This window comes from Acanthaster planci, linkage group LG03 (assembly GCF_054643075.1).
Source record: "Acanthaster planci isolate LZ-2023a linkage group LG03, COTS_SCS, whole genome shotgun sequence".
Lineage (NCBI taxonomy): Eukaryota > Metazoa > Echinodermata > Asteroidea > Valvatida > Acanthasteridae > Acanthaster > Acanthaster planci.
Window position 1 is genome coordinate 15,809,811 of NC_141779.1, and position 14,138 is coordinate 15,823,948.

At 42.7% G+C, this 14,138-nt stretch overlaps 1 protein-coding gene across 2 annotated transcripts in view; it reads right to left on the reverse strand.

Annotated features, from left to right (window-relative positions):
• nup205 (nucleoporin 205) overlaps positions 1 to 14,138 on the reverse strand; it is a 45,822-nt gene that overhangs the window by 24,054 nt on the left and 7,630 nt on the right. For both annotated transcript variants that reach the window (XM_087134496.1, XM_022256072.2), the window contains 15 exons: positions 13,986 to 14,105; positions 13,066 to 13,250; positions 11,988 to 12,222; positions 10,801 to 10,968; positions 9,911 to 10,023; positions 9,471 to 9,533; positions 7,612 to 7,728; positions 6,817 to 6,954; positions 5,464 to 5,614; positions 4,783 to 4,994; positions 4,001 to 4,183; positions 2,856 to 3,113; positions 2,076 to 2,258; positions 744 to 994; positions 129 to 249 (listed from right to left, as the gene is read on the reverse strand). In XM_087134496.1, the coding sequence (XP_086990622.1) occupies positions 129 to 249; positions 744 to 994; positions 2,076 to 2,258; positions 2,856 to 3,113; positions 4,001 to 4,183; positions 4,783 to 4,994; positions 5,464 to 5,614; positions 6,817 to 6,954; positions 7,612 to 7,728; positions 9,471 to 9,533; positions 9,911 to 10,023; positions 10,801 to 10,968; positions 11,988 to 12,222; positions 13,066 to 13,250; positions 13,986 to 14,105 (2,498 nt within the window). The remainder of the gene's footprint in view (positions 1 to 128; positions 250 to 743; positions 995 to 2,075; positions 2,259 to 2,855; positions 3,114 to 4,000; positions 4,184 to 4,782; positions 4,995 to 5,463; positions 5,615 to 6,816; positions 6,955 to 7,611; positions 7,729 to 9,470; positions 9,534 to 9,910; positions 10,024 to 10,800; positions 10,969 to 11,987; positions 12,223 to 13,065; positions 13,251 to 13,985; positions 14,106 to 14,138) is intronic.

Consider the following 14,138-nt stretch of genomic DNA (forward strand, 5'->3'; position numbering starts at 1 on the left):
CACATTGATAATTTAATATTTGAGTAATTTTCTATCATGTGTCCGAGCATAAATCAATACAGTCCTTAACTTGAAATACTTGTATGAACTATTCAACAGGGTTTCTCCATGAAGCAGCATTTCAATACCTCTTTTGCAGTGAACAGCCCCACAATGTCAGGCTGCTTGTTCGATGCACGCACTGTGCTGTGCAGAATCCTGGTGCTGGCCAGGGCATGTTTAGGGTGCGTGTCACCATGGGTGACAAACCTGGCGGGAAAGAAACAGTGATGAATCCCGTTCCAATGAAACTGTCTGACTTTCATTTCATCTTCTAAGAGCTGTGTGGAAATACTAGACTATGTCTCTACAGTTTAATGCATGTGCAACATTTCAACATTTACAAGTCTGTTGAATGTTGCACGTGTTATGCCAAGGAAGGAAACAACAGGAATACAGCACGTTTCACAAGCCACATGCCCAAAAAAGGATTCTCCAACCATGACAAGCATATTTCTTCAAATGTTGACAAATGCTTTCATATCCATAATTACCAAGGGTTGATCTCCATAATGTTCAATTCTTCCATCACAAGTGTGCTGCAGACCATTAAGGTAACTTCGAATTGACAAGGATTTGAGAGATATGTACATTTCACTGTACACCCTTCCTGTGCTTGCTCGGGAGAATATAGTGTGAATTTCTGAGTCATTGGAACAGACAAAAACCATCAGGAACTAAATGTATGGCTGACCGCTGCTTACTTTGCAATGTTGACCAGGTGGTCTGCTGTTTCTGATCGAGGGTTGATGGCCATCAGTAGCTCGTCCATTGTGCTGACCATGACCCCCGACCCTTGCATTCTGACCAGGTCGACAAAAGCGTTCTGCTTCTCCAGGGTCAGCTGGACCATCTGCAGGCACATCAGGGCGCACTTGACCATTTGAGACTTGCCGGGGATGGTCAACCTGTACTGGTCCAGAATCTGGGTGACCTCGTCAATGATTTGAAGTATCTGAAGAAACACCAAGTAACAAGGAGAGAGTGGGCCTATGTCACTGATTTCATTTCTAGTGCATGTTGTTTTTACCCATGAATAAAATCAAACGCAATTTCTGCGTAAGGGTCAATGTTAAGCCTTGCAGAGCTGATGTAATATATTTTCTGTGCAGCTCTACACTCTTTTTCAAAATTTGAAAACTATTTGGTATTCTTTTGGGATGAAGTATATTTGGAAGCACACATTTCAAAATATTTCACATTGTCCGTGCGTTTCTGGACAACAGAGGGCGCTGATGTCATTTGTGACCCGCTTTGTAAAAAAGGATATTAAGTAGCATAATGCCACAACACGTAATGGCCTGTTCTATTTGGGAGGGCAATATTTCTTCACAAATGTGATTTTGTGTGCTTTCCTTTAACAGCTTCTGTAATATTTATATTTTCAGAATTTGTGACAACAAACGTGGATAATAATGAATAAAGATGAAAAATTGATCTTTCAGTAAGAAATCCTGTATAGCATTGTGTTTCAAGGCACTACACTGTATGAGCTTTTTCTCAAAAAGTGCTTTTATTGAATCCAAAAATGTGTATATACAAATGTCTATATATCTCCGTAATGCAGCACACTACAGGGGTCATTCATACATCAAATTGTAGCTTTTGATGTATACAATTCAGCCGTATCAAAAACTCATAACCTGAATCTGGCGAATTATTTCCCATTTTTCTAGAGCTGGTCACATTTAGGGAAGACACTGTTCCATTTACAGGCTTTTCCGATCAAACAGTGATCTCAAAGTTTGCTACTTCTGAGAAAGAGTTGCTCATTTGCCATGAACTTATATGGCAATGAATCAACAAATAAAAGTCAATTAAGGGAAGCAAAACATCCAGAATGAAAGCAGTTTGGGGGCACAAACCATTGCAACAATAGGTTTCCTCCCTGGAATGGCATTACATATGAAGCACGAGGGTGCTGCATGGACCCTTAAAGGTTTTCTCCACTCGGTGGTAGAGCCGAGACTGAAGCTGCATTGAAGCAAACCCGCCTCTTTGATGACGCGACACGCCCCCCTCACCCACGGACTCACCAGCCTGAGCATGGCGCTGTCGTTCAGCATGTGCTCCATGAGATGGTAGCCTGGGGGCTTGTTGGCCATGCCTAAGCCCCCGCCCTGAATCTCCACGGGATGGTCCACAAAGTCCTGCGGCTGGGGCTCATAGTCCTGCAGGAGCTTGCAGAAGATCTCTGTCACACCGGCGGCTACCTCCCACTGGGCACAGAAAAGGCACAATATCCGATAATAGCACGATGTCCTTGTCACAGATGTGACAGTTTTTTGTGAAGGAAATAGCTTAGATTTTTTGCCAGCCATCAAAATTTACTCTTGTTTGGGGGAGAATGAATATTGCTGGCAGACTTGCTGAATGTAATGAATATATTTGAGAGAAAAAACTTATAATTGATCAACCAACCTAATGGCCTTACTATACAATCAGGCAAGAAACAGTGTGAAGACGCAACTGTTACATTTCTATTTATTTCTGACAAGGAGAGCCAACAAGGCAACAATCCCAAGATGCCTTTCTAAATTTACATATTTCAAGAGAAGTAAAAATGTCAACAAGTCTGCCAAAAGTTTCTTCAAAAAATCGTCCTCATTTAGTTTTACTAAAAGGAGTGATTTCAATTACCAAATGTTATTGTTTGTGTTTTCTGCGATGACTGTAGTAAGGACTATAGTAAACACACTAATAGTTTTAAGGCCAAGTATCCAAGCTGCCTAATATTGGCACAAGGTACATCATGACGTGAATATTGTCACTACAAGCACCAACCCTACAAAGGTCTCAAACGAGCCACAACTCACCTTCTCCCCAGGGTCCCTATAGGCCCGCCACCGGTACTTCAGGAACACGGTGTCCCTCAGGAACTCCAGGTAGGGATCGAAGCCAGGTGGCCGGTAGCCTGCACCAAGGGCGGCTGGCACCGGCAGCTCCAGCAGGGAGCTCATGAGGTCCAGGAAGCCGCAGGTCAACGGGTACTCCTCATTGGACGATTCGATCTCGTCCAGCTCCACGGGGATGCCGGAGGCTGGCGAACCCGGCTGGACCACGGTGGGGATGACCTGCATGATGGACAAAGGGGCAGAATTGAGAAAAAAAATCATCTCAAGATAATTCTTTTTCAATCTAGCTGCAGTGACACTGCTGTAATAATAACGAGACCATTGTTATAGCACTTTTTGTTACAAAGTATCACCAGTCTTTTCGCGGTCAAAATCATGGTGCAAAAGCAGACGTCACGTAACTCCAGACATTCATTTCATGGTAAGGACTTTAGAATATCTGCTCTGAGTTGAAATGCCCCTTACTGGCAAAGTAGAGACAGGCTGGTGGACACTGTTTTCAACTGAACTCCTGCACGCGCCCGCTGCACACATAAAGACCTACATTCCAACTTTAATTGGTTGCGCGTACGCAGTGCGCTCCTCAACAAACGTGCATGAAACTGTGTACTTACATGGGTGATTTCCTACCAAAGGACCATAGTTTTCATGTAAAAAAGTTCTCCCTCTTGTTCGTTCCCACTCGTTATATGATGCGAGATTGGGAAATCAAGCAAAATCCACAAAACGTTCAGCAGGGGAGCTCTGGTAACAGTATAATGCCACCGCATTTCTGGGCTTCGGATAGCCTTAATGTAACAAAGCATGAGTTCTCTCACAAAACAATGGCCAAATTAGGTGAATTTTGCACTCAATTTTTTAGACAAAGTTCACAAAAGTAGCAAAAGTCTAATAACAAATAATACTTGGGGTCAAGAACTCAAAGTCTGAGAAAAAACCTTAGAAATAATGTCGGTGTTTTATGGTCTGCACAGAAATTCTATTTTTAAACAAATGTTAGGTTATTCATACGAAACAAAGACTTCAAGAGTGGTAGCTGTGAGGAGTGCAGGTCGAGTTGGGCCTGGAAAGGAAATAAACAGAAGCAGTAAATCTAAAAAACCTACCTGGGACACTTCGAGCGACTGCCAGAGCTTGGCACCAACCTCCGGCGAGTGAGCCAGCGTGGCCAGAGTGCGCAGGCACTGACCTTTCAACTTTGGCGGCACGCTGCAGCTGATAAGTCCAAGTAAAAGGACGATGGGAAGCCAGGACTGGTTCTCGCACAGGGCCAGCCTGGCAGTCTCATCCTGGAAGGGGAAGAATCAAACAGAAATGCAGGGCAAGTGAAAGTGTGTTCCACAAGGAAATTAACCCCTCGACCGGTTGCAGGCACTGTGGATGAGGTACACCAAAGGCTGAGCCTGGTATTATTCAGTCATGGACATTCAACCTTCTTCATGACACTAAGGGATGACAAATAGATCTAGCAATTGACCTATCATGGTAGGATCACATCAAGACAGCTTGTTAAATACTGTCCAATAACAATAACAATAATATGTGACCGGCTCTAGAAAAATGGGTAATAAGCCAGATTCAGGTTATGACTTTTTGATATGGCTGAATTATATACATCAAAAGCTACAATTTGATGTATGAATGACCCCTGTAGTGCGCTGCATTACGGAGATATATAGACATATGTATATCCACATTTTTGGATTCAATAAAAGCACTTTTTGAGAAAAAGCTCAGAAAGTGTAGCACTCAGAAGCACAATGCTATACAGGATGTCTTACTGAATGATCAATATTTCATCTTTGTTCATCAGTATCCATGTTTGTAGTCATCAAGTGCAGACTGCCTATTATATTGTTTGACACAGGTGTTTGCCATTCGTTCTTACCCACTTGGCGATGACCTGGGTCAGCCTCAACACGGCCAGCAACCCCTCCATCTCCTGTGGAGTGATCCCCTTCACCACGCTGTACCGGTGCATAGCGTGGGCCTGGGCCACTTCGGGACGGGGGGAGCTAGTGGCCTCTTGTCGGAGGCTGGTGTAGTAGCGGTTGATGGACAGGAAGAAATGATCCCACGACACTGTGCTGGAACTGCCCCCTGAAGAATAATGCGAAGTTCCACACAGGGACTTGGTGTGAGAGCACAGCATCAGTTTGGAAATAACCCCCTTTCAATTACCCTGCTGTACAGGTTACAACCAATTCAGAACGGGGACTCGGAACAATGCAATTTCATTCGCACCAGGGTCTTAAGGTATCTTTCACTAACGCATGAGTGCTGTGAAACTCTTCTAAAAACATCATTGTAACATTGTTGTTAAAAAGAAAATGAAAGTACATTCTTGGTACACAAAGAACAAACGAGTCACAATAAATGTGAGCAAACACAAAGGTCTCTCTATACATTTACTAAGCAAAAATATTTCATCTGAATTTTCTATTTCAGAGTAAATGATACGGAACTGCCACTACTTTATCACATACACATGAGCACATATCAAATTTCAAGGAACTAGCGAGTCACCTACAAGGACCACAGTAGTCTATTCATTCAGTAATTGTCTTACCACTGCCCATGCCGTTCATCTTTAGCAAGTTGAAGCAATGCCTGGCGCTCTCCTCCCCATTGGCCAGTCCACTCAGCATGTCAATGTAAGCAACGTAGAGAGACGGGGGCAGCAGATCGCCAGCCATACGGATGAACTTGAACAGGCTTGCCTGGACAACGCCCCCCCAAAAACAAACAAAATCAAGGTTGAATTGCTTCAAGTTACGATACGCTGATCTCTGAAAGCTCCAACCAGAGATAAACTAATCCCTTATCTGAGGGTCATATAAGCTGGGAGAGGGGAGATCTAATGGGCACAGCTGTTGAAATTGGTCATAACTTTTAAGGAAAAGAATTTAAAGAAATATGCTGGATTCAATTTTTGACAAGTTTCAAGCAACCATTGAAGCTCAGCAGATAGCGTGAATCATGAATGTATTACAATTGGAGTACATCTTGTCTAACCAAATGGTTCTCGGCAGAACAAGAACACGTTGAGGGAAAGTTACTTATATTCATGGCTGAGAGACCTTTACATGTACACACTTTGTGAAAAGTTATTTCTTCACAAAAGTTGACTTTCAATTAACTGTCAATCTTATTTTGATTCTTTTTAATTTGTAAATTATTCAATTGCTGATTTGTAACATGATCAGTTTGGATAATCCTCTGGAATCTTCATACGGTCCAAGTCATTACCCTTTATCTCATGGCAGTTTTGCAAATCCTATTACAGAGTCTGGAAGACTGAGTTATAGGTTTGGTACTTAAAGGTCATAGGTTTTGGTGCTTAAAGGTCATTGGTTTGGTACTTAAAGGTCATAGGTTTTGGTACTTAAAGGTCATAGGTTTGGTACTTAAAGGTCACAGGTTTTGGTACTTAAAGGTCATAGGTTTGGTACTTAAAGGTCTTAGGTTTGGTACTGAAAGGTCCTTACAGTAGTTACATAGATTTTGGCAGATACTCTTAAGGCCTTATTCTTAACTTGAAAGAAACGTTTTAATGCAACAGATTAATTTCCAGATGATTCTATTTGTTCAACTGCTTTTGGGGGCCAATACACTTAAGTTTCACCAAAGCATTAATGGTCAAACAGGACCTTTTGGTGTAATTTTTCAATAAGGACTCTACAGCCTACCGACATGACAAAGTGTAAGATTACAAACTAGTAAACTCAACAGAGAAAGTGCTTGTCCTTATAGGATTATAAGAGATCTTATGCTTAGATGACCTACGCACAGTGAGCACTCAATTTTTAAAATTTACGTTATTTGTAAAACAGATTATGCACACTATGTGTCAAATGTAAGGCTCCAATAGTTCAAATTCCGACACGGCTAGGCTGAAGGGTCACATGACTTTCTCTGTTACCTGTCTAGGTGATTGGCGCTGGTGAGGGTGAGACACATAGGTAGCGCTTGCTGAGGGGCTGCTGCTATGGTCCGGTGTGCACCAGTACTCTAAAGGTAGCTCTAAGCCAAGGGGGTCATTTCCATATAGAGCACCCAGCTAGAGATGATTGGGAAGGGGGCAGGAAAAAGAGAACACCATTATTCAGCAGTGGTTACAAGAATTAAAACATTGTTAGAAATGGAACTTGGTATTAAGGGATGGATATTAAGGGATAGGTATTAAGGGATAGGTATTTTACAAACAAAACATTGTCCTGCACAAGCTGGCAACTTTCAATTCTCAGTGCTTGTCCGGAACCCCTGAGAAAATATCGGACCAAATGTCTCATATTCAGACTGATGGTACCCTTAAGCAATTCACGGACCAAACCATCACTGGGTTATTCTGGGTAGAATCTTTATTTTCTTTTTATCAATCAAGGGAGACCATCTCATTTTTGGCACAAGATGTTCATGTATCATACGGAGATTGATGAGAAACAGTTCTATGACAAGCCCTATTACGTTGGCCAGCCATGGCTTTGTCAAGCTTAATTTGATGCAAAAAGAAAATGTTTACTAAGCTGAAAAAAACCTGAGATTTAAAAAAAATTCTATATACTTAAAAACTACCATCAATGTTAATTGTTCTCTGACACTCCGACATTTTCAGCATAAGGTACAGTTTGCCAGAAATGAAAATGACAGACAGGTTTTTATACATCTGAAAATGCCAAGACATCCTGGAAGTAATAGAAGTCTTTTGAGATCTCACCAATTTCATGAAATCCTGAAAATGCCGGGGTAGAGTGGAAGGCGGTTCCACTCCTTCCAGCTCATAAGCCATGATGGTACGGCCCACGTCATCACCACGGTTACGCATATCCTTCACCTGAGGGAAAATGGTCAATTGCAAACTTCAATTTCTGCCGTATAATCAACAGCCAACTGGCAAATGCATACCTCAAAGATGCTTTGAATCTACAAGCTTTCATATGTAACATGTTGCTTAACGTTTCTCCCACCCCTCTAAAACTCGACATTTCAATGAAGGTCTTCATCGTCGTAATACAATCAAAATGACACAGAAGGTTCTTTTTGTGAAGCAATTTGTACTTTAAACAGCAGATTTTAGTTTTGGATTCAAGACAAAACTTGCTTGCTCCAGCAGGTGTAACCTTGATATATAGTGGCCACCTGCGGTACTGGCTGTTTGTGGCCACTAGGGCAGGTGGCCACTATAGCGAGGCTGCACACGTGCACATGCTCATGATGTTTATACACACGTACATGTACAAACCCACATTTGTGCCACTGTATGTACACATAAACCCTCTGGTTGAATAATACATGTACGTGTGATACCCACTACCAGCCGGGGACTCCGGGATCGGAGCCGTATGGTTTATATGTGTGGCCGGGGTCTCCGAACTCGGACAAAGGAAACAGGGCCCTGTAACAAAAGACCGTACTCCTAACAAAAGACCAGGCTGCTGGGCATGACCGGAATTTTTCACTCTCAAAAGTGGTGATAATCCAGCATTATTTTGAAACCGTATACCAGGGTTTGGGGTATTTAGAGCAAGCGGATTACCACCGGGGACAAAAGCTCTCCACCACCGCAGCGATGAGCCACACAGCACCGCTGCATGCTAATCTGGCCCCTATTGAAAAGAGGTCAGCAGTGCACTGAGCCAGGTTCGTGAACAAAAGACAGCTGTGTGACACCGCACAATCTGGGCTCTGTTTACAAGGCTGCAGGCCTGGCTGAAATATTCGGGTGTCAATGAAGGTCACCTGTCAACTTAGAGTAGTGCCTGAAGATTACTCCGTTCGGCTATAAACGACTGTTAAATGGAATGATGAATTGTTGAAGGATTTTGAAAACAGAAAAAATGATAGTCATGCCGGCCCAGCATCCTCAACGTTGAAAAATGCCCCGGTCCGAAGTGGATACTAACAATGCTAACAAAATGTATCAGTCTGAAGCACAAACTTTATTTTGAAGGTATTTCTTGCTCTCGAGACACGAGAATGGCAAGAAGAAATCAGGATACATTTTTAACTTTTGTTCATGACGTAGATTTTACACAAGTGTGACACTTCAAATCAAAATCAACGATAAAAAATGAGCTCACAAATACTTCGCATTTACAACAAACGATGCGACAACGTTGCGCGTGGCATGCAAAGTGAACAATATATTCGTCTGCGCGCTGGGTTTAATTTGTATAACATACAACATAGTCTGGGAACTAAACAACGGGGAGAATTTCAAAGTCAATAGAGGGTGCACTTCATTTTTAAGGCCGGAGTACAAAGGTTTTACTGCAATGTAATTGTACACAAATGCTTCGATCCGGGCTGGCCGCTGGCTGCATTATGCAGTGGCCGCAATAGCAAGACATGGTTACAGTATGTTTAAGTGAGGATCAAACTGGGACCAACTAACGCGGCCAGTTTAGAGAGGTGGCCGCTATAATAAGGTGGCACTATAACTGAAATGAAACAAAGCTGACAGTTGATCAAGCAATAAGTTGACACTAATTTAGGCAATTATCAAATGGCAATAATAAAAGCTTAAAAATGTTTTTTATATAAAATTGAACTTCCTTCAAAATGAGTCTTTCCCACCTTGAGTGGCATCTGAACTATGAAGTCAGTCACCAGACCATGAAGCCTCCGAGCGCAAAACTCCTGCATGGAGAAAATGGGACGACCAGATTCAAAAATGATCAACATTCAGGAATGATGGGGAAATAAGGTTGAAAAACAATCTGAATAAATTGAAACATAATTTTCTGTGCACATTTTGTAGCAGATACTGCCCGACTGCAGACGATACCTGACATTTAGCTTGCATAAAAAGGTCACATGCTCTTGTCTCCCGTAATGGACCAAATGATGTCCCTAATGTGGGACACCCTAACATGTGGTGAATGCAGTAACCATCTCAATACCAGATATCTTCACAAGACAGGGCAGAAACTTTGTTCTTCAAGGGGAAAGGAAATTTCTTCATTGCAAAGGGCACTTCTGTCAGAAATCAACTTGTCCATGAGGTCAATTCTCACCAACTGGTGGAAGTTCCCCGAGGCCACCACGGCATCCGTGAGAAATCGGAAGACGTTATCCTTCATGGCATCATCCACTATCATCTCGTCCTCCTCAATAAAGTCCTGCATGGCTGCAGGTGCAAAAGAGGCAAGGTAGCATCAAGAAAAAGCAATGACCTGAAGAACAACCTTCTCCACCGACAAAACCAACTAATCCTTGGGATAGGTACATGTACATGCTGTCTTGTGAGGTTAGTGTTTATGGATAGGAAATGATAGACCCAAATTTAACAGATGACAGAATACAAGATCTTACCGAGGAGAAAAGAAGAATGCATCATGGAATGGACAAATTAAAAAAAACATCACAACTACGAATTAAATGTCCACCTAAATGATGATGACACAAAACACAGTAACAGAAAGAACGTCATGTTAGCAGAGTTTTCCCAATGGTGTAAACAATCAACAAATAACATTTTATACATGTGAATCAGCCTGCAGGCTGTAAATTGAGTGAAAAAAATGAAATCACTTCATTTTCTTACAAAGTTGCTTCTCCCTTTTTTAGCACAAAATGGACTGACCAAAATCTGCATGTACCTGTCAGTTTCGACATTGAATTGGTAACTGATTTTTACTTCCAAACTGAAATCACTCTATAGTTTCAATCCAGTTTTAGCTCATATACTTATGTGAAGGAAAAACATGTTTAATATACAGAGCTCAAAACTTTGCGAAAATGCAGCACCATCAGGGCAACATGGTGAATGTGACGGCAACTTACTGGACCCCTTTAATGAGCTTTGTGTCTCATACAGTTTTGTTGGTTGGATGTAGGTAACTGTCCTGCGCGAGTCTCGGCAGTAAACTTGTGCCATGCCTGATGGCGATTCCACCATACTCACCGTCGACTTCCGGCTGTTGGGCTACGTTGCGCAGCATCAGGGCCCACGCGAAGCGCAGCACTGCTGCGATCCCTGGGCACGCCCACTCTGCCTCGTCCTTGACAATCATCTGGTGGAGATCGGGTAGGAACTCTGCGTCGTTGAGGACCGGCAGCTGCTTGGTCAACTCTGGTGAAGGGGAATGATCCAAGGGGGTAGGATCAAATGATGTGAGTGTTACAGACTACTGTAACTTTTTAATTGCGGCCGGGGGGGAGGATTGGAGGAAAGTGAAAGATCCACAAAATGATCACCAGAGGTCTTGAGGGTCCTTTGGCAGCATAGGTTTTATGGTATACATCTGTCTGCCTGAGGGCACACTTTAAAATACCCATTTCTGGCATGCAACTTGGAGTTTGACAAAACATGCGGAAATTCCAATCTTTACACGACTGTACGAGTGTTTTTCCATTTTCAAATCAGCTGATCCGAGGAAAAGCTGCATGCCTGCCATTTCTTGCGTTCTATTGCAATTTTTATGAGCAAAAACGCCTTGACGGTAAACTCAAGAGTTTTTGCAGATTTGAAACGCGATCATTTGACAAATGCTTAAATCGGATAAATCCTGACAGAAACAATCCTGAAATCAGGAAAAGCCTCACAAATCTTACCCTTATAACTTAAACTATTGAGTTTACATTGGAAAGAGTGAAGCATGCTCTTCATTTTGATTTACATGCATTTATACACAGTCTGACATCCTGGTGGAAAAAAACCTTGGAAACGCATAGTCAATTCCAATGATATCCATTCAGCAAGATTTGTAGGCCTGTAGGTTAAGCATGTGCCATTTTCTGAATCATTGGATATTTAATCAATTATCTGCAATTCATTTTTGAAATAAAATATTTGGCAATCAATGCAATTATTTGCTGATAAAATTACATTCGTAAAGTACATTTCAAGATGTGAACAGCAATATGCTCAATAACAAGGCAAAAAAGTGTATTTCTTTCAAGTTTTGTTTCTGCATTAGTATCTTTTTCCAGTTGGTTCAGTTTGGGTCAATTTCACCTTAATTCGTGCCAGGCCAGGTCGGACTTAGTAGTACAGACCAATTTGAGTTGGATTCACTTTATGTCTGTCGTGTTTTGGGTCGATTTGACCTGTTTAACCTGACCTGACACAAGTATGACTCAGGACCGTACCGTCTCGATCCTCAGGCCTGGTCTCCGTCAGCCCGCCCACATCCAGGCAGTACAGGCAGGCCATCAGAAGGGACAAGGTGACACCATCGAGCCGGCCGTCCGCTTCCAAGCCAGCGTGCCGCCTGAGGTGGTCAATCAGCAGGCCCGCATCCTGCCGGCTGGGTGCAGACTGGCAGGCCCAGGCAAAGAGGCACTCGGCCAGGGAGGAACGGATCTCCTTCAACATTTCCATCACCTAAGAAACCAATTGGAAGGAAGTAAAAGCAACATCCATCCTTCAGGCCAAATCAATTTATAACCTGCATTTTTGCTCTGTGCAAAGGTTCAAGATATAATACCCCCATGTACATACAAACAATAGGAAACACAATGAGGACTTTCTCAAGAGGCAAATCTCATACTACAGGGATATTCCATTTTTCCAGAGAGTTAGTTCTGTTATGGGTAAAATCTGAAACTGAGAGTCTCCCTCATTAAGACTGTGCCTGTAGCAAAGCAGTGTTAGAAACTGCTGTGTTCACACTCTCACAAAGAATGTTCAGGAGGTTTCTTTCTGCTGATGCTGTAATGCTCAAAAATCAAACATCTGACCTCGTTTTGGGAACAATAACAAAATCTCTTCTTAACTACCATCCTGCTGTCATTTGCCGACATTATGATGGTGTAATTATGGCAAAACTGGCCCAGTTAAAAAGACAAGTGAATAATGTAAACAAAATGAAGAACATAGCAGAAATAGTGCTTCACTGTCCTCCACAGCACATCTCACAGTTACATTAACGCAGTACCAGCATGGCTGTACAACCTTTTAACCAAGGTCAAGCCAATACCAATACAGTGGATATGACACTTTCAACCTTGGGCAAGATCAGGTAATGCACCATGTGGGGTACATGCGTCTTTGTGGCCTGTCACGTGACTGATTCTCAACCAATAAAAATTGCAATCACAAACGATTCAGAGTCTCTCTCTCTAAGCTGCAAAACTGAGATCACTTCATTTCCAAGAGATGGCTTTGTAACGAAAGATTTACAGTAATAACATGAGGAACCATGTCCCTCAAAACTCCAAAACTGACCTCATGCCTGTGCCTGGCATCTCCTAGTGCCCTGGCCTGGCCCAGTTTGTCCATCTGTTTCTCGACGTCCGTCTCTAAGAGGAGTGTGAGAATCTTACGCATCAGACCATCTCGGATGAGCTCATCCGTGAAGCGGGTGGTCAAGTCCGAGACTTCATCCTCTAGCTCAAGAGTCCAGGTGCGGCCTGTGACAGATGAGATTGACGTCACTTTAACTGCATCTGCTTTCAGATGCGACTTGAGCTTTAATCAAATTCCTTTTTAAGTATGCTCGTTAAAAGGCCATGGCTACTGTCCAGTCTTTCACTAGTCCCAATAAGTCTCTCCGAATCTTGTCTTTAGTGATCTAGTCTTAATCCAAGCCAAAAGATATTCAAATGAACTTTGAGAAAACACATTCCTTTGCCATCTCCACATTGTTAACCCAAATCCTCCAGCCCACTTTGGTTACAAACCCTGCCAGACACATCATGTGCCAAAGTGGCTTGCCTGTCCAGTGTAACAAGATCCAACAGGTCAACTCTCCCCAAGGCCAAACAGCCAGGGAGTCGGTGGTTATCAATCACCACAAAATCTAACAGTGGCATTATTGGTTGTCTCAGCATGGCCAGCTTGTTCGGCTGCTGTTGATTGCCCAGTGCATCAAAGTGCATCAGACTTTTTTTTACCTGATGCATTGTCCTGCATCTGGCAGGGTTAGGGTTAATATCTAAGCTCCAAAATCTTCTCAAACCTTCCAGAGTACTGAAAGGATGCGGAAAAGGAAAAGTTAATAAAATGACCTGCTTTGACAAGTTTAATAGGACAGCGTGTTTCACCAAGGTGATCAAATGAAAATGACCAGATGTCTTGTAAACTGCCAGTGTCTCTGTGCCACTGCTGGACAGTGCAACACCAAGGTTTTAACGTGCATGACAAACCTTTGCGAGATTGGATAAGAAGCTGTAGGGCATTAATGACGCTCCTACGGCCGTCGTAATACAGCAAAACAGCCACAAGACCTCGGGTAAGACCTGGAAAATGGGGCTGCTGTTGCTCTCCTGGGGTGGGGAGGGGAGGGGAGGGGGAAATAA